Here is a 27,030-nt window from a genome sequence, read left to right as displayed (position 1 = left end):
ACACAGCCTGGGAGCCAGTCAGCGCTAAGACTCCTTTAATGGCGGCAATGAGCTGTTTTACTGGGTCGGAGGGCGGCGGAAGGGGAGGGATACGTGCACCAAAGTAGGGACTATGAATGGACACCTGTTAATGGCGGCAATGAGCTGTTTTACTGGGTCGGAGGGCGGCGGAAGGGGAGGGATACGTGCACCAAAGTAGGGACTATGAATGGACACCTGACCTGTCTGTCAGGTTGGAGCTCCAAGGGACCTCCCTAAGGGCGGCCTACATCTACATCACGGCCCTCAGTACCGCCTCTGGGTTCATCACCCACAGCCATCTTGGCGCACGCTGGGTCTGAGGCTGGGAGGCGGGGCTGGTTAGAGCCGTCTTTCCGGTTCCAGACCGGAAGGCAGGCGGGGATACCAGCCTCACAGCCCCAGCGCTGGGATAAGAGGTGGTACTAGCTAGAACCGCCACATAATGATGCAAGGCGTCCTGGCAGTTGTGCCCCACGAGAGAGAGAGGCCATTTTTGGTGTTGTTTTTTGCCAGTCCTGGGGTTTGGACTTAAGGCCTAGGCACTGTCCCTGAGCTTTTGTGCTCAAGGCTAGCACTCTACCACTTAAGCCACAGTGCCACTTCTGGCTTTTTTGGAGTAGTTTATTGGAGATAACAGTCTCAAGGGGATTTTCCTGCCTGGGCTGGATTCAAACCATGATCCTCCAATCTCAGCCTCCTGAGTAGCTAAGATTACAGGTGTGAGCCAACGGCGCCCAGCATCACACCATTTTTAATGAAAGAAGTATGCACGCATCTGTACTTTTGTACAATTTAGGGTAATATATAATTTTAAGCTGTTTACAAATAACATGTTTATGCTTCAAATATTACATAAGGTTGATAATACATTTCTAGCAGAAATAAATATATTGCACTTAAAAAGAACTTCATTAGATGTTACTTCATAGTATTAGGCTTATAGCTTCTTTTCTTTTCTCCATAAAATATTTCCCATGCCCGCCTCCCACCCCAGCACCCCTCCCCCCATCCCAGTGATCACTCTCAGGCAATTCATTACACAGCTGAAAAAGACAAAGCAAACAGAAAACTGTGATAGCACATACTAAAGAGGCCAGACCCACGCTCATCCCATAGCCAATATAAGAACTTTAGGCTTCCCAAAAAAGAAAATTTAAACTTAAGCACAACATGTTAATGTATCAGATGTAAAATACAACAAATTGTATTTTTTGTCCAGAGGTATTACCTCTCTCTCTCTCTCTCTCTCTCTCTCTCACACACACACACACACACACACACACACACACACACACGGGGGAGAGGACTGAAATTATTTGAGGAACAGAAAAAAAGAAAATCAGGCTAGAAAAGGCTTAATGGATTGCTTACCCATCAAATACTTGTAAATGAATGAACTTTTTATATTTAAACCTGCTGGAAAAAGGTAAGTGTTTTTTCAACTGGCCTAGACTAATATGTTGTGAAGAAAGGGCTTTATGGTTTTTCTAAAGTTTTAAAAGTTTGTATCTTGCCATTGGCTTGCTTGCAAAAAATATTTTTCATCCTGAAATAATATAGAAATTTCTGTAAAACGTCTCTTCCCCTTAGGCACAGCTCTCTACAGGAGCAAGATGAAAATCTTACATTGTGTCTCATGCTTTGCCTAGATTTAGGGTAGAGTATTGTTTTGTTTATAATAATTATATTAATTCTGTATTCATCTGATAAAATTTTTCTTTATATAGCCAGTAGTTATTGAATAAAAGCATCAGTTTGTAGCTGGGCACTGGTGGCTCACGCTTGTAATCCTAGCTACTCAGGATGCTAAGATCTGGGTATTGAGGTTCAAAGCCAGCCAGGCAAGAAAGTCTGTGAGACTCTTATCTCCAATTAACTACCAGAAAACTGGAAGTGGCCCTGTGGCTCAAGGTGATGGAACACTAGCATTGATCAGAAGAGCTCAGGAACAGCACCCAGGCCCAGAGTTCAAGCCTCATGACAAAAAAAAAAAAAAAGCATCAGTTTGTTTGCAATATATAAACCTGCACTCACGTGACCGAATTTTTAGAACTTTCATTCCCAAGTCTCCACTAAGCTTGTATTTAATGTGTATTTAATGCAGTGCAAAGTCATTCCTGCCACTTTGTCTGAATTTTAGATAACTATTTGATATATAAAGTTCATAACTTTATATGCCCAAGGCAGCCTGAAAAGCTAATGCAAAGTACAGAAATGGGATAAAGAGTCTAACATCTCCCTGGAAAATTCACGAGCAGTAAGAGATGAAGACACTTTACTTCCAAGTCTATGTCTTGGGTTGTTAAAAGCTTTCCTTTTTGTTTGAAGGGTTCAATAAAATGAAACAACAGAGATGTGGGTATGGGTGGAAGCAGGAAGATCTTGGTTGGAATGCTCTGGGAATGGAACTCCTGTAGCAAACCTGTGCCAAAGACATCTACTAAGCGATGCTTCCCTGCTCCAAAACTTGCTAACATCATCCATTCTGTGCCAGCCCATTAGGGATGAGTGCTGACTGCCATCCCCCTGTTACTAAGGGACCATCCGTGGAATACAGTCATTCATCTAGACCTAATAGTTTGTGGTAAGTTAGACACACAAGCTGAGTACACTTACCAGTGTACTACACAGGATGGGCAGGAAAGATGTACTGTATAAGTAAAAAATAGAATTGAAACTATAATTATTGCTAAATGCTTCAGAACACATCACAAAGCAGAACCTGCTAAGTTATGAATTCACCCCTTAGCATTTGGCAAAGCAGGGCCCAAACAGGACCTCTTTTCAGAAGCACTACCCTTCTCCCTTCAGCATAGTAGTATTTTTTAAAGAAATTATCTTTAAGTAGTTGTACAAAGGAGTTTTAGTTCAACAGATCAGTTTGTAAGTACAATCAGAGCACTACCTTCCAACACTGTAACATGTGCAGACATATAGAGGGGCAGCCATGATTTTATTCCAAGGATCTCCTATTTCAGGGTCATTATCATTCCCATTGGTCATCTAATTAAATATCTAGCTCTTTTCATCTATATTTGGTAGAACAGACATTGGAATTTTAAGCAGTAAAGTCTCCAAGGGTTAATAACAATCAATACTCAGGATAGTTTGGAAAGGCTCAGTTCGGGTCCATTTCTACCCTTGGCTTCCCATGGCTGCCCCTACTGATGGGTGTAGCACCACTCCCTCCCACCCTCTCTCCCCAACACAGTGGTCTTCTTCTCTCCCAGGCACATAGTAACCATGCCTAAACACATCCAATTCACAAGTTTCGAAGTGAGAGGCTGTCAAACAACATGCTTTGTTTTCCTCTAAGCATGTTGCTTATTTTTTTGTCTTGTATTGCTTAGTTAGAAATCATAGTTATAAAGTAAGGAAATACTGGCACAAAAAGAATTAACTGCCCCTCCAAAAAAAATCCCCAAACATCCATACCTACTTTGAGGCACACTGATGAGCAAGTACTGTCAAAGTAGTATTCAAATAAGCCTTTCATTCCTTTGAAAAGAAAATTCAGATACAGACTCACTTTAAGATACCAGTACTATATCAGCATATTGTGTATTATGACATGTCCGGTTATTTCTGTGGAAGCAATAGAGCTCTGTATTCAAAGGAGCAATTCCGGTCATCTATTCAATACAAAACTCCCATGGTAGCTCTGTGGATGCAGACCTTAACCAGCATTCCTCAGTCTTTTAAAAGGAACTCTCACCAGTACTTCATTTAAAAAAGAACATTCTCTGGGTACTAGAAGTCATGCAAGAAGCTAGAAATTAACCTTCGGTGTCTGTCTTGGGACTGTGACCCATGCTTCTTTGGAAGTAATTGTGGGGAAGGAGAAGGAGTGGTCTCTGCCAAAATCCAGCTGCAACAGCATCTCAGAGTCAGGCTGGGCCACATGCCTTGTTTCCTAAGCTGGACATGGCCCCCCACAAAGGGGCATTAGATGTGGAAAAGCCTGACACTAAAACAACCAATCAAAATCCCAGGGAGTCAGACGTGATAAGTATATTGCATTTACCCCAAATCCATGTCTCTACCATCAGGACCAATGCATCCCCTCACTTCTAACTGACTCAGTGCTTTTGCAGGAAGAGCACAGTAAAATGAAAATTACATTAAAAATTAAATTACAATAAAGAGTTTTCGGGGGGGGGGAGGAAGAGACTTGCTGAGAAGACAAATCATATCCTGTAGCTGGAATGCATTATATCTGAAGTTGAAAGACTATTGAAAGACTAAAGCTTTATGAAATCTCTATCATGAGGAAACCCTACTACTGCAAAATAAGCAATGTGCTACTCTGACTGTAAATGCTAAGATACACATCGTCAAAAAAATAACATATGGGTTACATAGGACTAAAATATAATTCATTACTATTATACAAGTAACAGAAAGGCTTAAGAGAGTAAGAGTTGAAAATGAAAGGGATGGGACTCTGATGTATTTATAAGAACCACAGGTGTTGCCATCAGAGGCTCAATGAGTTAACATGCAATGTCCTATTGAGGCCTGAGAAGAACAGAACACAAGTTGGGAAACAGGGCACAGTGTTTGAAAAGGGTTGGTCTGATTCTATTTGTGGGCATCTATTAAAGCATGATGACCCAAGCATTTAGAACAGTCATTTCCAAATCCCTGCCAATCAGCAAAAGCAGAATTATCCAAAATGAGAGTTTGACTGCATACACTTTAGTATCCATAAAGTTTCCCAAAGCTAAAGTGAAAATAAGAGGATGTTAGCTCCCATGACAGAAATTCCCTTCAGGAGAGGACAGCCATGTCGGTATTGCAGGAGAAAGTCTCGCACATCACCGGGCCCAGGTGTGTCTGAAGTAGCTGAATGGGTAGTGAGTTTACAGTGCATCCCAGAAAACCCAGACCTCAGGCTAAGGGTGTACATTGGCAGCTTCTTGCTTGAAAACTGTACATGGATGGGCTTTCTCACATAACTAGCAAGTGGTTTTGAGAGACAGAATAAGGAAGAGAGACCAAAGCTTGTAGAGGAGTGGAATGGTGGCCCTTCCATATGGAAAAGAAGAATGTGGTGCTGGCATCAGCACACATCCACCCACTCTGCATTAGTCTAAGAGCCTTCTCCAAACTAGCCTAAGAAGAAACGCAACATGCGTAAGCTACAGCACTACAAGTATTTCTCTATTGGCTCCTATGTCCTATAGGGAGAATCTGAGTGAGATCAAAGGTCAGTATGCTATATGGTATTGCCTCTCTGAAGATTCTTTAACCTGTGAAAAGCAGAAAGAAAACCTATACACTCTGACTTTATACATCACTGTATCAACAACATCTTTTCACACCAGGAGGAAGAATACGCCTTCACATTCTTCGGTCTTCTTAGGTTCTCCGAGGAGACCGTCATCTTATTGGTTAGTTGTTGGACTTCAGCTGACTAAGAACATTAACATTACACTGATTCTCTTCAAAACTCAAGCTCCTGATGACAGGTGAGTCCTGGTTCATGGCGCATTCTTTTCACTGTGAGTCTGATCAAGAGTTCAGATATCCTCTTCAGTTTCCTGGAGAGCCCCTGCTCCCAGGGCCCTCATCCCCCCATCCAACCCTGTCCTCTGTCTCCAAACCCTTCTGGATATAGCTTTTCCCACCTCAGAGGAGTCATACAAAGGGTGTCATCACGGCGGAGGAGTGGCGGAGTCCCTGGATGGCGGCGTAGGGGCCCTGCTGGAAGTAGTGGTGGTACCGAGGCATGTGGAAGGAAGGGAATGTGGGGCCACTGCCTTGCATGGAGCTGGCGATGGCTGATGGTGTCAGAGGCATTCCCAGCCGGCTATATGGAGGCAGGGACCCCTGAATGGGGTGTGGGATGGGCGTCGCTATGGAGGCGGTGCTGGAACCAAGAGCAGTCAGGGGCTGGGGATGCTGGAACCCAGGGAAACTGGGAGACGATGACACCCAGGAGCTGAGAGACAGATTGTCAGATGTTGTAAAGGCCGAACCTGCAAGGGAAAACACCATCTAAATATAGAGATCCAGAACCAAATTATCTGCAAAGATCTGTTAACTTTCAAACTTATTTAATGGGCCTGTCTTTCAGAAAGGCAAACCAGGAGTGCAGAAGTCAGGGGCTCATGCCTGAAATCTTAGCTCTTTAGGAGGCTCAAAGCCAGCCTGGGAAGGAAAATCCAAGAGATTCTCAAAAAAGCCAGAAATAGTGCTGTGGCTCAAAGTGGTAGCGCCTTGAGCACAAAAGCTCAGAGACCTGAGCCTAGGTCCTGAGTTCAATCCTCAGAATATGCACACAAAAAAAGGCAAGTAGCAGGAGATCTGTTGATTTGTCATAGAGCAAATCTACACAGAAAAAGGACTTGATAGATGACCCACATACCTCACCGAATGACCACAGTGTAAGATCTTGCCTATAAGAAAGTGGCCAGATTCTCTTTAAAAGAGCCTGAAAGATCTACTATGTGTTCTAATTGCTGTGGGAGACCCATTAGGAGAGACTGCAAAGCTACCTGGGGTCTGTCCAAAGCCACAGTGAGCACCTACCCTTGGACAAGTTTAAGCAAGATTTGACAGCAAGTTTGCTAGCTAGTGGCTCATTTGAATAATAATTGAGTTATAAGAAATATTTCATGTTTTGCCGGGCACCAGTGGCTTACACCTGTCATCCGAGCTACTCAGGAGGCTGAATCTGAAGATCAAGATTTGAAGCCAGCCCAGGCAGGAAAACTTTATGAAACTTTATCTCCAATAAACTACAAAAACAAACAAACAAACAAAGGCAGAAATGGACCTAAGGCTTAAGTGGTAGAGAGCTAGTCTTGAGCAAAAGAAGCTCAGGGACAGAGCCCAGGCCCAGAGTTCAAGCTTTAGGACCAACACACACACACACACACACACACACACACACACACAAACACACACACACACACACACACACACACACACACACAGACAGTTTTATGTTTTCATGATTACAGTCTTCCAAATCACAGATGTGAAACAATGCCAGGGGCTCTTCTCATTTCCCAGAAGGGAGTTCCTCTGCCCTCTGTATCTGGACTTTCTTGCCAGGTGAATCACTTTCCTGATGGAAACATGGCTGGTTCTCACTCATGACTTTGACTGCTTCCACACAACCCCTTTCACCAAGACAAGTGTTTTCCGTTGTCATCTTTGTTTCTAACAAGACATTCCTATTATTGGTATAACATACAGATTCCTCAATTTTCAGATGATAAAGCTGAGGCTCAGAAAGAGAAAGGATCTGTGTCCTAAAATCCAATAGCTCTAGGTAATAAATCGCAGACAACAATGGCTGACTGGAGGCTCAGCAGCTCAGTGTCCCTTTAGAATTCCCAGTACCTTCAGGCAGTGTGATCACATGACTCTGGCAGAGTAAGGAAGTAGGGGAGGATCAGAGGGGGCTGCCTCTCCTGGAAAGGTCCTGAACCCCACGACTAGACCTCTCATCACCTCCTTCATTCTCCTTCCAGAGTGCAGTTTTCCTGCAGTCCCACAGGCCGGAGCTGCCTTACCTCGATTCGAAGTTGTCTGACTCTCATCTCCCAGGACTTCTTCCTCTCCTCCATAGGTGCGAATGGGCGAGCGGGCATAGGAATGCTTCTGGATCAGGCTCTCCACACTTTCCCTAGGGCATGAAGGGAGGCATCCTGAGTCCACGACAGAGCTCAGTGGGTCTGCATGATGATTCATTAGTCTAGAAATCTGTTTTCTCAGCTAAAATGAAGCCTTGCCAGGGAAAGATGACGTTTGAAATGTGTGCATTAATTCTGTTGTGGCATGACTCCGAGGATATGACCAGGAGTCATGCAAATGTAACAGAAGTAAAGACAACATCCTGAAGACCCCCAAGTGGAGGACAAAGATGAGCAAGGCTCAGCTAGGAAATCTGGCCACAAGAATATGCAACCTATTGATGTGAGAAGGAACGAAGGAACTTGCAAGCTGGGGTTGCAATGAATCTCCACACTGACTTCAGCTAATGTTTTGTACAAAAGTCAACTCATTCAAATTGCATAGATTCAGCATCTGAGAAAAGGTCACCAAAATGTACATAACAGAATTGACTTTGCCAGGCCTGGTGGCTCACTGCTGTAATCCTTAGCTACTTGGAAGGTGGAGATGGAGAGGATTATGACTTGACAACAGCCCAGGCAAAAAGATGATAAGACCTCATATCAACAAGGATAAAAAAGGGCATTGTGTCAACTGCCTGACATCCCGATTATGCAGGAAGGGTAATAAATAGGTGGATCACGGTCCAGGCCAGCCCAGGAATAAAAATGTGAGCATGACGCTGGCAAAATGAACTAAAGCAGAAAGGCCTCGGGTGTGTGGCTCAAGCAATAGAGTACCCATGTAGTAAGGGCAAGGCTCTGAATCTAAACCCCAATACTACAAGGAAAAAGGCCAGAAAACAATTCAGCATTGATCAACAAATCAAATAAATGCATAGATTATGTGACAATATAGAGAGTTTCGATTATGAATATGGAGATGCTTACTGCTTTAAGATTCACGTTTACAAAAATCTGGGAAGGAATACGTAAACAAACTTTAAGAAACTTAAGCCCATAGAAAAGTTAAGATACTTACAACTTCATGGATGAACCCAAGAGTGAAGTTAATTTGAAAACAAAATTATTTTGGCATAAGACCATTTGATCCTATTTCATTCAAATAGAAGTCACGTAAGTCAAAAGTTCATACTGTTAACAGATTTGTTTATGTAGCATACATTTTGAAAACCGGTGATATGAAGATCAACACTGAATTACATCTTTTGCTCAATATTGAACAACGCTGAGGGCATTTTAAATTTGTGTTGAATGAAGTACAAACCAAACACCCAACCATATACTTAGGGAATAAGGAAAACAAATGGTCATAATAACTTCCCAAAATGTAACGCTTTCTACTTCACCTGGAAAGGATGCCTCCCATTTGGTGTTGCAGAAACTGTGCATCCACATGAATGAGGGGAGAGATAGTTTCAAAAAATAATGGAGGTCTGGGCACCGATGGCTCACACCTGTGATCTGGGGATCGCTGTTCAAAGTCAGCCCAGGAAGGAAAGTCTGTCAGACTCTTATCTCCAATAAACTACTCAGAAAAAGCCAGAAGTGGCACTGTGGCTCAAGTAGTAGAACGCTAGCCTTGAGTAAAAAGAAGCTCAGGGACAGCACTTAGGCCTTGAGTTCAAGCCCCTGAACCAGCAAAATGGATGGATGGATGGATGAATGGATGGAGACAGGCCTAGTTCTTGATCCCCTTTCCCCTCTGTTCTCTTCACTTATTTATAGATACTGGCACTAGATTCACATTGCACTGACTACAGAGTTAAAAGTCTTGAAATGAGATTGTATTCACCTTTTTTTGTTTTTCAAAGTTTTTCTGGCTATTGTAGTTCTACTTTGCTTTCTATATGAAGTATAGAACCTCACTAATATCTATAAGAAAAGCACTTACTGGGATTTTGAACAAGAATGGGCTTGAATCTATAGATCAATTTGTATAGAACCATTATCTTCACATTGAAGCAATATATTCCATTTGCTTAGGTCTTTTCTCAGCAAAGCTTTGTAGTTGTTACCAGATTAATAGCTAAATAGCTTATACCCTTCTTGTAGATTTGAATTTTCTCTATAGGTAGTCACAATGTCTGTGAACAGAGTTAACTTTAATTCTTTCTTTGCAAATGTTAAATGATACTTAACATTTTATTAGTATAAATTAAGTATACAAAGGGATTTCATTGTGATAGGTACAACATGCATATAATATATTTTGGTTAAATTCACCCCATCTTTATTACTCTTTCTTAATTTTGTTTATTTTTCCTGGCTTACTGCAATGGCTACAATTCCCTGTACAGCTGGCAGCGGTATGAGTGGACATCTGTGATTATTCTTTATCTTGCAGAGAGCACTCAGTTGCTTGCTGTTAGGTATAACATTAGCCCTCAGGGTTTTTTGTAGATTCCTTTTATCACACTGAAAAGGTTCCCTTCCATTTCTAGTTTGCTCAGATTTTTTTTTAAATCAGAAATGAATTCTGGATTTTGTTAAATGGTGTGTGTGTGTGTGTGTGTGTGTGTGTGTTTTCTGCCTACTGAGATGATCAAATGGTTTTCTTTTTTTGAATCACCAATATGGTCAGTTACACAGACTGAACTTAAAATAATAACCTAATCTTGCATTTTTGAGCTTAACTCAAGTCAATTATATTGTAAATGCTGGAACATAGTTTTCTATTTTATACTATCTTTAATTTTAGTATTAAGGTGATGGTGGTCTCATAGTACTAGTTTATAAGTATTCCCTACTGGGGCACCAGGGGCTCCTGCCTGTCATCCTAACTACTTAAGAGGCTGGCAGTTCAAAGCCAGCCCAGGCAGAAAAGCCTGTGAGACTCACTTCCAATTAGCAAGCATAATGCTAGACTGCAGTCGTGGCACAAAACCAAGTAAGAAAGTGAAGTTTCAAGCTGAGTACCAGCCTTGGTACTGCCACCAAAACAGAAGAAAAAAATCCTTCCCTTCAAATATCTAAAAGAGCTTGGGTAGAATTGTAATGACTTCTTCCTTAACAGTGAAGTCTTGAAGTTTGCTTGATGGAAAAAAATTTTTTAAATAGAACTAAACTTTATTTCCATGTTTATTACACATTTATCATTGCTGTTGAACACGTATTAGAATTGACAGTGTACAACTTGGGAGAAAATTTTACATTCTCCATATCAATTGGGTTAAAAGGGAATGTAAAACTACAAAATACTTGTTTAAGTGTGAGTTCTAAATTATGGTAAAGAGAACAATAAATACTTTGCTATTTTCCTCTTTCTAATTTTCCAAGATGGGATTCACTTTAAAAAATATTTTTTATAACAATGTATTTCAAGAATGATAATAAGGGCTGAGAACATGGCTTAGTGGCAGAGTGCTTGCCTAGCATGCATGAAGTCCTGGGCTGAGGAATTACTCAGTACCACATAAACAGAAAATGCCAGAAGTGGCACCATGGCTCAAGTGGTAGAGTGCTAGCCTTGAGCAAAAGAAGTTTAAGAATAGTACCTCGGCCCTGAGTTCAAGCCCCAGCAGGACTGACAGAAAGAAAGGAAGAAAGACAGGAAGAGAGAGAGAGAGACAGAGAGACAGAGAGACACGCAGAGAGACAGGCAATAAGGGGCAATCATAAAAACCATTTTACTTTATAATAAGTATAGAGTACAAATAACACAGAACTCCTAGCCCTATTTAAAATATGAACTGAGGAGGATTAATTCATTAATGTCAACTACATATCCAGTGTTTTAAGCTCAGATATGCCATTTACTTTTCTAGTCAGGAAGTATTAGGCTGATTTAAGGTTGACACACAGCACAATTTTATTGGACAATCACAGTAACCATTGGGTCCTCAGAATAAGGATGGCCAAACATCAATGGCTTGGTGACAGAAATTCAGAATGAACTCCTCCCAAGTGGTTCAGAGCTAAAAGAAGTAATCACCCTACCTCCTGGCCTATGTTCAGGTGTGAATGTACAGGCTTTAGAATTCATTGAAAGCTGGCTGCTGAAATGCATAGAACACAAAAACACTCCTGTAGTATAATGCCAGTGTTTATACATGGAAAAAACTGTCATGGTGATTAAGGCTGTTACTGGTAATAACCATACCTTCAATTTTCTATAAGCCTATTAACATACTATGTGATGGTGTGTGATGGAAAAGTTTTTAACTACAAATTCACAACTATTGGCTTTATTGGTCCCTTTTGACGAGACAATAGTTTTAGTCTTTAAGAAACTTGTCCATTTCATTTGGAGAAATGAGAAGTGTGAGTGTTTACTACGTAATAGTATTCCTTTACTAACCTTCCATTTATTTATTTGTTTGTTTGTTTGTTTGTTTGTTTGTTTATTTGGCCAGTCCTGGGGCTTGGACTCAGGGCCTGAGCACTGTCCCTGGCTTCCTTTTTGCTCAAGGCTAGCACTCTGCCACTTGAGCCACAGCGCCTCTTCTGGCCGTTTTCTAGATATGTGGTGCTGGAGAATCGAACCCAGGGCTTCATGTATATGAGGCAAGCTCTCTTGCCACTAGGCCATATTCCCAGCCCACTAACCTTCCTTTTAATATCCACAAAAGAACACACAGTACAGTCATTCTGGTCCCTCTTCTCATTCCTGATGATGGTAATTTGTGTTTTCTTCCCTAGTTGATTGTCACTTTTATTAGCTTTCTCTGTATTTGGCTCCACTGATTTTTCTCTATTGTTTAGTGTTTTCTGATTTGCTAATTTCTACTCAAATATTTATTAATCCCTTTCTGTTCCTTACTTTGAGTCTTTCTTGCTCTTTTGTTCTCAGTTTCCTGAGAAGGAAGTTGAGGTTATTGGTAGGAGACCCTTCTGCATTTCTAAAGGAGGGGTATGAAACTATAAATTTCCCCAATAATGGTTTAGAATCCTGTAAGATTTATGTGTAGTATTCTTGTTTTCCTTTAGCTCAAAGTATCTTCTGATTTCCTCTTTGATAACCTCCTTGCCTTGTGGGCTGTTTTCTAATGTAAAGTCATTGTAGGAGCTGGCCTTGGACCAGGACCAGGGAGTAATTCGCTTGTACCCAGTGGAGTCTTCGTGGGTTGGGAACAAAGGGAGGATAGGCAAGACATATCTGTGGCTGGCATGGAAGATCCAAGGCATGCTACACTGGCAGCCCACTCCAGAAAGGCCCACTGGCAGAGCCAACGCCTGGGACACACGTACCCAGCTCCACACCAATAAAGACCATTTCATTAAAAGCCCAAAACCTTGCTTTGAACATATCTATACTGGTTTGTAAGTATGCTTTCAGCTTTTGAATGATAGCGTTTGTGGAATAGGGTTCTAGGCTGACCAACTTTTTCTTTCAGTTCCTGGAAGATATTACTTTACCGTCACCTCACTTTGTTTCCGACAAGATGTCTGCTGTCATCCTTGCCTTTGTTCCTTCTATATAGTATCACCTATAACTACCTGGATAATAAATACCTAATGAGAATTTCTCTGGGTTTAGACATTATATCCTAGATAAATTGACTAGAATGTTGTTTGTGATTCTATGGCAAATTGTATCTATCATAAGATTGGATCAACCACATTAACACGTTCATGAGAAAATGGTAAACTGTAGTGAATCTATTTCACTTGCTTTAAAATGCAACCTATATTTAAATGTCCCCGGAGCAAACCTTTTATAATTCACCAAAAGGTACTGATGAATGAACTATGTGCATAGGATCCAGAAATGTTTCCTTCTGGATACAGATGTAAAGGTAGTAAAACCAGCATGCCAAGGAGATAGCTCTTATCCAAGTTTGTAGAGGCACCATTAACAATAAGACAATCAACCTAGGGACCCATCAACAGATGAATGGATAAAGAAAATGTTCACACACACACACACACACACACACACACACACACACACAATGGAGTACTATTCAGCCATAAAGAAAACAAAATGCTATAATTTGAAGAAAAATGGATAAGCTGAAGGGCATTGTGTTGAGTTTGCTACAAAAGGACAAGAACCATACTTTGTTAAAAAGCGAATCTGAAGGTATACTAGCAATGGTTGGGAAGAGGGAGTGGGAGGATGAACAAAGGAGGATGGGTTGGATATACACATTGAGTATGCATATACTGAAATAACACACTGAAGCCCATTAATATATACCATTATCATTATCATATTCAATTCATATGTGTTATGCTCCCCAAAGGGTAATGGAAATGACCCTAACTAGTCTGCTGCCCGTCATAAATTTTAATCATTCTATAATTACACTCTAATAATGTTGAACCTATCAGTTTTAATAGCTAATGTCACTTCCTCAAAGACTTAAGTCACTGTGATTTTAGAAAATGACCATTATTTTGGATTACCTGGGCCATTTCTTCCATAAAGGAAGTCAAATGGCCTGAATAACCCAAAAACAAATGACAAAATGTACATTTAAGCCGATGCCCTTTAAATCTGAGTCGTGTGGCATGCTGATAATAATCCAAATACATTTGGAAAAGAATAAGGAGGCATTTTCGCATAAGGAAAACAATTTGCTTCAATATCCTAGAAAGTATTTTCCTTTGGAAGAGTTATAAAAGAATGGCAATCAGTGGCCCTCAATGGCCCCAAGCAATGGATGAGATACTTCAAGCTTTATCCCTCTTTCCATAATTTGTACATAAAACACTAAATTCAAGCATTTAATTTCCAGAGAGGGCTGTGTATTTGCCTCTGTAAAAGTGCCTTTGTGTAAGATCATGTGAGCGTCTCTCATACTCACAAAAGAAAACTCATCTCCCAAATAACATGATGAATCACTGCCTTGTGAAACATTTTGCTTTTCTATAAAAAGTACATTATATTCGTTTTGTCCTTGCTGGATCGCCGGTATCATTACTTATGCTCGTCTGCAGGAGGGGGAAGGGGGCTTTATCAAAGTGATTTACTTGTGTCAGGCCTGAAAGTGAACTGAGAGCAGTGGCAGTTCTTCTATAAAGGACAGAGTAATTGCATTATTGCCTTTTAAGTGATTGAACACAGTGTGCATATCAGAGCCATCGCTTCCAAGATGTTACAAAGAGCAGTGGGCCCACGCTGTGTACTTCCTATCTAATCCCTCTTTGCAGCAGAGTGGAAAGTGCAAAGATTTTGTGTAGCCTGGAAGCCTTTTGCAAGGATCTCTAAGATGCCATACCCTGAAAAATGAAGCACGATTCCCCTAATGGGTTGAGTGGTTTGGGAATTAGAAGCCATGTCAGTATCACAAATGCTCACTTCTGCTGTGTCCTAATGCATGAGACAGGAGTTTCAGTAAACTTAACCTTTGGATTGAAACGGTAAAATTATATGGGTATCATTATTGAAGGTTAGCCTTTCTAGTATCTAATGCTTAATTACTGTCTACCAAGAAAGAGTACAGGTGATCGTCAAAAGATCTCTTCTGACTGCTTTGTAGCATGGATTCCAGGAAATAAATCTGTCACAGGCACAACCATAGCCTTCTATTGAAGGCAACCGAGGGCAGCAGAGATGACTTTGCTGCGCTTACCGAAATGTTCAGAACCGCTTAATGTCACTCAGATTAAGCAGAGTCCCTCGGTTCACTTCCGGTTCACTTCCGTTGAGCCCTAACTCTGGCCCCTGTGAGGTGTGAGTCTAAAGGCGTGCTCTCACCTTCCCAGACCTCCCTTTTCTCTCCTGTATAATGAGGGATTTAGTATGCTCTCCATCTTTAGGTTATGACTAAGGTGAGGTGAATTAGTATAGGAGATGATCTGGTATCTGGCACATGGATGTATCATACATGTTTATAGGTAACATAAATAATCTTAACTGTTAAGAAATATCAATGTTATGTGTTCCAAAAGCTCGTCACATAATCATACTTATTTCAAAGGACATGTCCACCTCTAGTCTCTACAACTTTTTGTGATTCATTTAAGGCTTCCTTCCAATCAGAAGCAAAATCAAATAAAAGTTAAATGTTATATCAATCCAAATTCTAACATTCTGACCTGACAAAAACTGTATGCAGGGAGAAAATGTCAAATCCATTAAAAGCAAATGTAATTTATAGAAAGCAAAATACTCCAAGCAGTTTTATCTTATCACTTTGTTCATGCTTATGTCTAGTCTCTCTGGATCTTTATGAATACTCTTTGTTACAATATTTTGCTAAAGATTTATGCATAAGTAATGTAAATTGCAACACATCAATATTAGTAGCTTAACAAACTTCTTAATAAATGAGAACTTTTAGATAATATTATTTGAGATGTATGACAAACCATCAATTTTAATTTTAGAACAGAAATATATTATACAATCCATCCTGGGAAATCAAAACTAGCTCTAATCTTTTCAAAGGACTTTAGATTTTTTTAAATTTATTCACTTGACTAAATCCTATTCAGTTTTCCTTTCCTCAATATATAGTTCTAGTTTTATATTGTCATTAGCAACGTAAAGATATAAACTGCACCACTGTGAGGGAGGCAAAGCAGGAAACAAAAACTTTTATGCAGCTTCCTAAGTCTCAGGGCTATTCCAACCAGAAGAAAGAATGCCACATATAATGTACAGATTACCGAAAATACAAATAAACTTCAGTGAGTTGCAAAACAGGAAGTGAGCCTCTTTTTTTCCTCAGATACAAGTAAGAGCAAATTTGTATTATTTTATGACTAAGTCAGCTATGAAAATGAGTCCTGAGATGAGGCTCCTGGCTTGTCAGGCCCATTCACACTGCGTGGTAAAATAAATGCTTCCTCTTAGTCTCTGTGAGTAAAAATGTCCCTTTGAAACCCACAAACAGCCAAGTGCCAGTGACTCCAGCTGCGCAAGCCTTTGGAGCCTGAGATTGGAGGACTGGGGTTTGAAAAGTTTGAGATTCTTATCTCCAAGTAACCAGCCAAAAGCCAAAAGTGGAAGTGTGACTCAAGTGGCAGAGCACCAGCCGTGAGCAAAGAGCTCAGGGACAGAACCCAGACTCTGCATTCATCCCTCAGTACTGGCACAAGGTAAAAAATACCCGAAAACAGAAGCAATTCTTGTTAAAGGAATTTTGTAGTAATTACAATTTAAAAAGAGGAATTAGCCATTCCTTTGTATTTGTTTTAACAGATTATTTTATTAAATTAATAGATTTTAGTTACCAGAAAATTTTAACTGTTATCCAACAAAAGTACTTTTATCTTATGCATGGGCACCTTTATACTAAGTCTATTTTCATTAGAGAATAAAAACAAATTTTCCCAAGAAGCTGTTCGGTTCAATTCCTTATCGTAACTGGGCTTTGACTTCCTCCATGAAGTGAGACTGTGGGGGAACTGGTGGAGAGACTGGGGGATCCTCAGGACCATTGATGCTGTAATGGCTTGGAAATCTACAAGCAGAGCCACTGACTGCATTTCTATCAGTATCACAGCATATAGGTGGGTGCATGCCACAGCCTAGGAATGTAGCAAGCTACACCTCCAGGTTTGTGTGCAGTGCATATACTATGCAATGTTTGATAACTCCGCAATTACCTTATAATTCTCAAAGCGCATCCTTCTCATTATAAACAAAAGTTTAAAAAAAAAAAAAGGTTAAGTGGCTACTTTGGAGAAGTCCAGTATTCATTGTGAAGAGCTCTGACCTCTAACTACAAATCTTCACCTCTGTGTGGTTGGCCCTGAGCAATTCACTTCTGCTGTCTGGGTCCTAGTTGCTTCCTCGTTCCGATGACAAGAATACACTGAGTAACTCCTAATTTTCACTCTAATTTCAGAACAAATTCTTCCTAAATCACAATGCCAGAGCATATGCTAGTACATGTGGTTTAGAAAAATTTTGTTTATTTTTAAATTTGTATTTGAGAAAGAGTAAACTACAATGCAATAATTAAGAAGGAAGGTATTTTCATTTCTATAAGATTTGAGTATTATGTGTTGCTTATGAGTTCTATTTATTAGCATCAATTAATTGTACAAAGGAGTTTCATTCCGACCTGTTCATAGACTCAATGCATCTTGATCAGATTCATCCACTCGATCATCTTCACAAATCAGTCTTAGCAAATTTAATTGTTCCATTTTCCCATGAGTATCTTTTGAACATATTCACCTTCCCTTCCCCCCTCGACTTTCACACACACACACACACACACACACACACACACACACTAGTACCCACACCCCAGACAGGACATTTCACCCTCCTAATACTCATTTTTGTGAAAGTGTATGAGAATTGTTCAAAAGAGACTTCACCATGACATCTCACAGATGTGGCTACAGTACAGCCCTCATAGCCCATCTGGCCCATAACTGGGAAGGCAAGGAGAATTCATGCTGGCAGAGAGCAGACAGGTCCAGCTTTCCAATGAGCACACCGCATGGGCCTCCTAATGAAGCTGTGATTTCCTTCATTTGGATCCAGAAAGAGAAACACCCTAAGCAGGCAAATTTTCTAGGTAGAAGATTTCCTTGATGTCTTAATTTCCCAGACCCTTAAAGCTCTCAGCCAGAGATCCAGAAAATGTTGTTAATAAGGGCCACATAGTGACTACCTGAAGGTCTGCACATACTCAGCTCTCATTAGAACAAGAAAGAAGCCCCAATCGCCATGTAAACTAAAACACAAGACTGTATGCTAATAAAACTTTATTAATAGATGATAAAATGTACTTTTATAAATTTGTTCAACCATTTTAAAAATGAAAAAAAGCATTCTTAGCTTGAGGGCTCTGAGGAGCAGGTTTGCCAAAACCTGATCAAGGTTATCTACCTGATTCAAAGTGGCAAACCAGCCTAGATCTTCAGAATGAATGCTACTTACTTTCTATCTCTGTAAGTCATTCTGAAAGACCTATAAGTTATCTGACAGCTGTGAGCATCTTTATTAAATCTGCTACAAGACATACTGCTTTATTGCCTGAGGCAGATAAAACTTCTATAAATTCCCAAAGTATTAGATTTGCAGCTTGGTTTCTGAACATCCCCTTCCTCATTCAAACTAATAGAGTAGCTGAGTTCTGAACAGAGAGGTCTGCATCCCACTGGGCTTGTGTCCAAACTTCATCAGTCTGAAAGTTTTAGTCAATGTAAGCTGTTTTCAAATCACTTCGCACAGGAACTCTCAGAGTGAATTCCAACCTCACAGAGTGATGCAAGCTTATGTATTTAATTTCCTGTCACACTTGAAATACACTTGAAACCCAGAATATGAGGGAGAGTGCCAACTTCATACTTAGCTATGTCAGCCACAAAGAAAGAAGGAAGAGGGGGTCCATTTAGTAGTCTGCCATTCATCAGTGAGCAAGGAGGAAAGCTTGGTGGCTGGCAACAGAGAACATCTTCTAGCTGACTTTCACCCAACCTTGAACTTGGAGAAACAAAGGTTAAACATGAACACAGACCTTGGATTAGTTGATGGAGGTAGATTCTCACCATGCTGGAGTTTAGAAGGAAGAAATCCCACCAGAGCACTCTTAGTGCTTAGTGGATTTGGTATACTGAAGGCTGTATGGCCTATGGCTGATGACAGCTCTGGACACGAGGTTGTGGTGCTGGGGTAGAGACAGCATGGCCCAGCTGGCTCCCCACTGCCAGGCCAGGCAGAGGTCACACACACACACACACACACACACACACACACACCATTGAAAAGTCTCTCTTCAGAGGCTGCCTCCCTCTGCTGGCCACCACTCTCTAACTCACACAGAAATATTCTTCTTTCCATACTGACAAATTAATAATCAAAGTTTGATCCCTTCTTCAATCTACATTTGAGGAGCTGGCAAAGCACTTTTATTTAGAATTAATCTTAGTTTCTAATATTCAACCAACAGATATTCCATCACACAAAAAAGTTGAAGAAAATCAACAGGACCTTATGAAACACTAGTTTGAAACAAGGAAAGTCATTTAATGAAGCATAACTAATAATTTCCTTTGCAACAAATCTTTTGCAAGAAACAGAAATATATCATTTAAAATCCCTACCACGTTTTCCAATTTTTAGCAGCATTGAAGAAGACAATATTAGTCAACACAGGGAGTAAGAGGCATGATACTGAAGCATTCTGAGCTCATCATTGCAAATGACAAAATAACAATCATCACATTTGTAAAATGTGGAACTCGGTAAGACTGTAAAAAAGAATATTGGATGCCAAAGGACACAGAATCCAAAAATCAGAAAACCGAAAGAAATTCTCCAAAAATTCAGAGTAAAAAAGGAAAGAGATAAGATTTAAGAGGCAGAAAGCATTCATGCAATAGAAGCTTAAGAGACTGAGGGTTGCTGGCCAAGTTGAAGTTTAGAGAATGAACACAGAAACCTTTTGGAAGAGGAAGGAGAAAAATAAGCCCAGAAGATTTTTCTGGGCTCAACTAAGACTTGTTTTGTCAATGTGAAAGCTCCAGTCTTATCCAAAGCCTCTTGAAAAATCAACAACTTGACAGATACTGGCAGAATTTCTGAATTTTATGCAAAACATTCTGAAAATATTTTCAACAGAGAGAGAGAAAGCAGGCGAGTTTCTTACAGAGAAGAAATCATGAGCTTTTGTTTTTATTCTATGATCAATAAAAGACAAATGACTTACTTAAAAGGAAGAGTAGAGAGTTCGGAGGAAAAAACACTGCCCCCTAGTAATGGCAAGAACTGGTTATGGTATAAAATGTGCAGAGACTTATGTGTTGAAGGCTTGGCCCCCAACAGGTGGTGCTACTGAGCAGTGATTAGCTCACGAGGGTGTTGACTTTATCAGTGGATCAACCCTTGCAGAATCCAGAGCTGAATGCACCATTAAGAAGAATATCTGGGGGGCTAAGAATGTGATATAGTGGTAGAATGGTTGCCTAACATGCATGAAGCCCTGAGTTCCATTCTTCAGCACCACATAAACAGAAAAATACAGAAGTGGTGCTGTGGCTCAAGTGGTCAAGTGCCAGCCTTAAGCACAAATAAGCCAGGGACAGTGCTCAGGCCTTGAGTTCAAGCCCCAGGAATGGCCAAAAAAAAAAAAAAAAAGAGGAAGAAGAGGAAGAAGAGGAAGGAAGGAAGGAAGGAAGGAAGGAAGGAAGGAAGGAAGGAAGGAAGGAAGGAAGGATGGATATTTGGTCTCGTTGCGGGAAGGAGGTCACTGGCTACCATGAGGTGAACAGTCCCTCCCTTCACCCATTCCCACCACTTACTTCAATGGAGCCATCTACTGAAACCTTTGTCACTTACACCCCTTATAAAGAAGACATCCACACTACCATGCTCAAGCAGTTATTCAATATTCACCAACAACTGAGAAAAAGTTGAGTTCAAGTCCAATTACTGGAGACAGTGCAGAAGACATGAACAGTACACAGGGAATGGGTAAGACCAGAGTTAGATCTAAGTTGATGGTGATTGTTAATACATTGCAACCCTTATGTTAACACTCAGGAAAAGGTTTGATAAAGTCAATAAAGGTAAAAATTTACCTCCTGGACTATTTAAGCAAAAATTATTGGCCCATGGGGGACTAATACAATCTTTTTTACCTGTTTTATAAGAAGAATGCAATTGGAGAGAGACTCAACAAATGGAACTACATTAAAATAAAAAGTTTCTGCACAGCTAAAGACATAGCTACTAAACTAGAATGACAGCCAACCAACTGGGAAAAGACCTTCACCAGCAATGCAACAGACAAAGGTCTAATATCCATCATATACAGAGAGCTCAAGAAACTAATCCCTCCCAAATCTAATGAACCAATCACTAAATGGACAAGGGAACTAAAGTAAGACTTTTTAGAAGAAGTGAAAATAGCAAAGAAACACATGAGGAAATGCTCACCATCCCTGACCGTAAAGGAAATGCAAACAACCCTGAGATACCACCTTACCCCAGTTAGAATGGCCTATATTCTGATTCAGACAGCAACAAATGCTGGCAAGGATTTGGAGAAAGAGGAACCTTACTGCACTGCTGGTGGGAATGTAAACTAGTACGACCACTTTGGAAAGCAGTTTGGAGGTTCCTCAAAAAACTAAGCATAGATATACCCAATGGCCCAGCCATACCACTCCTTGGCAACAGGAATCAGGATATGACAAGGACACCTGCACTTCCATGTTCATTGCTGTGCTGTTCACAATAGCCAAGATATATAAACAACCCAGATGCCCCAATACAGATGAATGGATCCAAAAAATGTGGTACCTATATACAATGGAATACTACACAGCCATTAGAAATGATAAAATAATGACATTAGCAGGGAAATGGATGGAACTAGAGAAAATCATGTTGAGTGATATAAGCCAAGAACAGAGACAAGTGGCACATGGTCTCCCTGATACACAGGTGTTAGATTTAAAATGCAACAAGATATAACAAAGTAAACAGGACTCAAGATATCAATATACAGTGAGGCCAAAATAGGACAGTGTAAGGAGAAAAGCACCAAATAGTAAGACCCAATAACCTCTTCACATGTACATAACATAATTTACAGACTGAAAAGAAGCCCAAAGATAAGGAAACAAAACCTCTTCTGGAATTGTTTTATTATTTTTAGATGACTCTCTATTCTTTACCTCATACATGGTATACACATGTGCACATCTGAGGGATGCTGGGAGGGTGGTACAGAATGAGTGGAAAGAGAGTGGAAAAAAATAGAGCAGAGGGGCTCATCAGCTGCACTGGACATTAATGAAAATGAACTAGGCCACTCAAGGGTGGTGATGGGAGGGAGGGAATGAGAGAGAATGAGAGAACAGCTGATACTAAACAAAAGGAAAGAAATGTACATATCATCCAAACTGGAAGAAATGGTTTTATCGTTAAAGTTTATAGAGCTCATAAGCTTTCTAGAGCAGAATGATGATTTGCATCAATGTGAAGGTTAAAATGTGTACTGTGAGGGGCTGGGGATATGGCCTAGTGGCAAGAGAGCCTGCCTCGTATACATGAGGCCCTGGGTTCGATTCCCCAGCACCACATATACAGAAAACGGCCAGAAGTGGCGCTGTGGCTCAAGTGGCAGAGTGCTAGCCTTGAGCAAAAGGAAGCCAGGGACAGTGCTCAGGCCCTGAGTCCAAGGCCCAGGACTGGCCAAAAAAAAAAAAATGTGTACTGTGAAATATATGTGGCTACTTAATCTCAATTGAAAAAAAGAAGAGTATAGTTTCATTCTTGAAAAAACAGACATGAATATTACAATTATTTTCTTTTAAAAATTATAGGCAATAATTGAAGCAACATACTGAGCATTAGAGAAAGCATCCTTCTGAAGGTCGGGTTGAACCAGCTCTGGTGACAAGCAGCGGCTCTCAGGCCGTGCCTTGCCTGGAGTGACTTAATTTTATAAAAACAATACTGTCCTCCACGCTGAGGGCAAATGCTGAGGCAGACGGCTCTGTATCCTGTTTGCGCAAGTCAACAGCCACCATCTGTCCAGCCCAGCCATGAGCCACATTTACTTCTGCAAATCCCAAACTTATCAAATTATATCGGAGGCACACGGCTGTACCAAAACCATATCAAGGAAACCAGAACCATGAGCCCAGCAGACCAACAAATGGTGCAACCCTCGCATCTGGAACATATAAATAATGACCTGTCATGAGAGGACCTGCATGTGCATCATGGCCCGCCAGGCAAAGAGCTCCCACCCTGTCCCCAGGCCGTAGCTTAGTGCAATCTCCCGGCTTAACGCTGCCCACTCAAAATGCTCTGAGCCCAGCAGTGACAGCAGTGCAGGTTTGTGGGTTCTGACCACCCTCTTCTGCAACTCAATCAGCTCCCTGCCTTGGCCTTCAACCTGGTCCTTCTAAGACCTTCTGTGATGGATTTGGCCCTTTATTAGCTGTTCTCTGTTATTACAACCGATGAGAAATCTTAATCAATGTCTCCTTGTCTGAAATGTGATATAATCTGAATGCTATTAATGTTGGCAATGAGGACCGGGATGGGGAACTTGTGATTGCCGTGGTCATGGCCACCAAGTGAGCTCAAAAGTATCCCATACATGAAGAAGATGGGGCTATAGTCTGTTGTGGCTTGTGGATTTGTTGCTAGTAGATCCTGATATGGAAAGACAAACAGATCTTTCTATAGTGATAGAATAACTTGCTTATGGCAACTTTGTTTCCTGACAAACTGACTTGGCTCAGTTTGAGGCTCAGCTAAAAAATAAACCATATGCATTTGTCTTTCTAAAGCTTAGTTATTTGGTCTATGAAATAGAGGTGATCACAGTTTCTTCTTATGTGATTGCTCTGAAGCATAGCTAAATAAAATGTGTCAGGTCTACAGCTCCTGTCCTGACACACGGCAAATTTGAAGTATTCATTGTCATTACACATTATAAAAGGGAAAAGAATTTGATGAACACAACCAAAACTAGAAGAGGAATTAAAAGGCAAAACAAACTGAAAAGAAGGGCTGGGAATACGGCCTAATGGCAAGAGTGCTTGCCTCGTATACATGAAGCCCTGGGTTCGATTCCCAAGCACCACATATATAGAAAATGGCCAGCATCGATCCCTTGATCTGACCAATGACCCTTTCCAGATTCCTTCCCGCCACCAAATGCGCCAAACATGCTTTAGAATTATTTTATAATTTTCCCGCCGCCTGTGTTGATTTGTAAAAGATGCTGTGATGTATGCTAAGTCCCTGCCTTCCCCAAAGAATGTATAAAACAGTGGAAGCCCTAGGCTCAGGTCCTCTTAGCGTCACCGGTTGCCGAGTGCGCGGAGGACCAAGCTCGAGCTTGCAATAAAGACTCCTTTTGCTTTTGCAAAAAAAAAAGAAAAAAGAAAAAGAAAACGGTCAGAAGTGGTGCTGTGGCTCAAGTGGCAGAGTGCTAGCCTTGAGCAAAAAGAAGCCAGGGAGAGTGCTCAGGTCCTGAGTCTAAGGCCCAGGACTGGCAAAAAAAACCTAAAGAGAAGACAGACATGGTTCAAAGAAACACCAAACACGTCAGTTATCAGAAGACTTCATAACAAGTCCAATTTTAAATTAAAGAAAAATGAAGACCTTCAAATAAGATTGTTTCAAATAGCAGTACTTTGCATGACATTCATTCACTCAACAGGTACTGGAGTGTTTAGACATACCAAGTGTGTTCTAAAGCCTGAAGACACAGTAAGAAACAAACTGCCAATGTCTGGACCACTCAAATGTCAAGACAGAATGGTGAGGGCAAGGACCCTGAAGGTGGGACAGTCCTGGGCTTGTTCCAGGGAGGATGAGGAGATAAGTGGAGCTTGAGCGGAGCATGTGAGCAAGAGAGAGGGCAAGTGGGCTGAGAGGTGTGGGTAAATTCTGGACCATCTTTGGAGTTTTCTCCAAAGGAGTAGGTGATAAATGGAGAGCTCTGAGTGTGGAAGTTAATCCAGCTCCCTCTTTTTGGCAAGATCACTCCCATTGCTTCACTGAGAATCGACAGGAGAACTGTAAGCATGGAGGAAGAAAGATCAATTCGAAAATTGTGTAATCTAGGAAAGAGACAGCAATGTTCAGACAGGGTGGTAACATGGAAAGTGAGCCTCTTCTCCACATTTAGTTGTCAAGACTGATCAATGCGTTGGCTATGGAGGGGAAAACAGAAGTCAAGGGTGGTCCCTTGGGAAAGGATGGGATTGGGCAGGGGCAAGCAGGGCAGGGGAGAACAATTAGGCATTCAGTTTCAGATGTGCAAAATCTGAGATTCTCTTAAAGGGAAGGAAGAAAAATGTAAAAGCAAAAGCCTGACTCTGAATCAGACAGAACAAGGCACGTCAAGTTGGAAACTGTCGGCATGCAAGGGTATAAAAGGGAGTCAGATGACCCAGCATAGATGAAGACTGAGAAGACAAAGGCTCAGAAGACATTGGCATCATAGTAGGATGCAGTGAGGAGAAACCAAGGGAGAACAGGAAAGAACAGCTAAAGGACTTGCACGGGGGCGGGGGGGGGGGGGGGAAGCCCTGGAGGTCTTAAGAGACAAGAGGAAGGCCTCACACCAAGCTCCTCCAGGTAACTACCTCCTGAGAAGCCAAGGCAACAGGAGGGAGCTACTGGCATCCAGCTAAGACATTCTTCATTATCTAAAAATAGTTGTCAACTGATAATAATATCTAGTTATATTCAGTTTTCTTTTAATATCTAGTCTTCACAACGTAGTCCAGATGGGATTGTTTCTCTTTTTTTTTTTTTTTTTTTTGAGATGGGAGGACAGAGACCCTTGAGTTTCTGTTTTATACCTAACTCACATCTCAGTATGCTGGGTGCTGATGGCTCATGTCTGTAATCCTAGCTACTCTGGAGGCTGAGATCTGAGGATCAAAGTTCAAAGCCAGCCCAGGCAGGGAAGTCTTTGAGACCCTTATCTTCAATTAATCACCAAAATCCTGAAATGAAGCTGTGGCTCAAGCAGTAGAGCACTAGCCTTGAGTGGCAAACCTCTCAGGCAGCTCCCAGGCCCAGAGTTCAAGCCATAGGACTGACTCCCCCTGAACTCCCCCCACTCCCAATCAACACACCTCAATATGAAATGTCAGTTTTACATGTCTTGTTTCCTCCCCTCCAGATTCAAATATCATAGGTTACTGCTTTCACTCTCTCCTCCCTCTCCCTTAAGAGAGCCTCGGATGCCAGCCTTCACCATCACCTGTGGTCAGTGCCTGGCGTATCAGCAGGAGAGGTGTCAGACAACTACACACTTGCATAAGAAAATGCATGTGGGACTAACGAACTTAAAGTACCAAGATGTTTTCAAATATAAGTGAACATTTGATGCAAGGACAAACCAGTGACAGATTCCTTGGGAAGCCTCAGAATTATGAAGGTTTGAGGTTTTTATCCCTCAAATATTATATACACTCAATCTAGGTTCAATCAACATTCCATGAGATGGTTTCTGAAGACTTGGCAAAATGATTCCAAAGGCTGGAAGCATAAAGATCAATGAACAACAAGATTTGAAAATAACAAGTAAGGAAGGGCAGAGAGCTAGGCGCTGGTGGCTCATGCCTATAATTGTAGCTACTCAGAATGCTGAGATCTGAGGGTCATGGTTCAAAGCCAGTCCAAGCAGGAAAGTCTGTGAAACTCTTATCTCCAATTAATCACCAGAAAACCAGAAGTGGTGCTGTGGCTCAAAATGGTAGAGCACTAGCCTTGAGCAAAAGGAGCCCAGGGGTAGTACCCAGGTCCAGAGTTCAAGCCCCAGGACCAGCAAAAAATAAAACAAAAAGGTCAGAGGCTTACCATCTCAGATATTGAAGTGTCAGCCAGTATTTCCCTATGTTGTCAATTTAGTATAGATAAGAATTTGGCACATGATAAAGAGATAATTATAAATAAGGAGAGATCAATATGTTGATAATTATATGATATTGAAGCTACTAGTAAAATATAGTGATGTTTCTATTTGATTCCTTCTACCAAAACAAATACTACATACATAAGAGAAAGCACGTAGGAGGCAAAAAA

General features: G+C 41.0%; 1 protein-coding gene across 1 annotated transcript in view; it reads right to left on the bottom strand.

Annotated features, from left to right (window-relative positions):
• Positions 1-5,661: 5,661 nt before the first annotated feature.
• Tbx20 (T-box transcription factor 20) overlaps positions 5,662-27,030 on the bottom strand; it is a 40,942-nt gene continuing 19,573 nt past the window's right edge. The window contains exons 7-8 of the mRNA XM_048337793.1: positions 7,548-7,660; positions 5,662-6,002 (exon numbers count right to left, since the gene is read on the bottom strand). Coding sequence (XP_048193750.1) covers positions 5,662-6,002; positions 7,548-7,660 — 454 coding nt within the window. The remainder of the gene's footprint in view (positions 6,003-7,547; positions 7,661-27,030) is intronic.

This window comes from Perognathus longimembris, chromosome 2, assembly GCF_023159225.1.
Source record: "Perognathus longimembris pacificus isolate PPM17 chromosome 2, ASM2315922v1, whole genome shotgun sequence".
Taxonomy (NCBI): Eukaryota; Metazoa; Chordata; class Mammalia; order Rodentia; family Heteromyidae; genus Perognathus; species Perognathus longimembris.
This window is presented reverse-complemented; position numbering and strand designations above follow the sequence as displayed.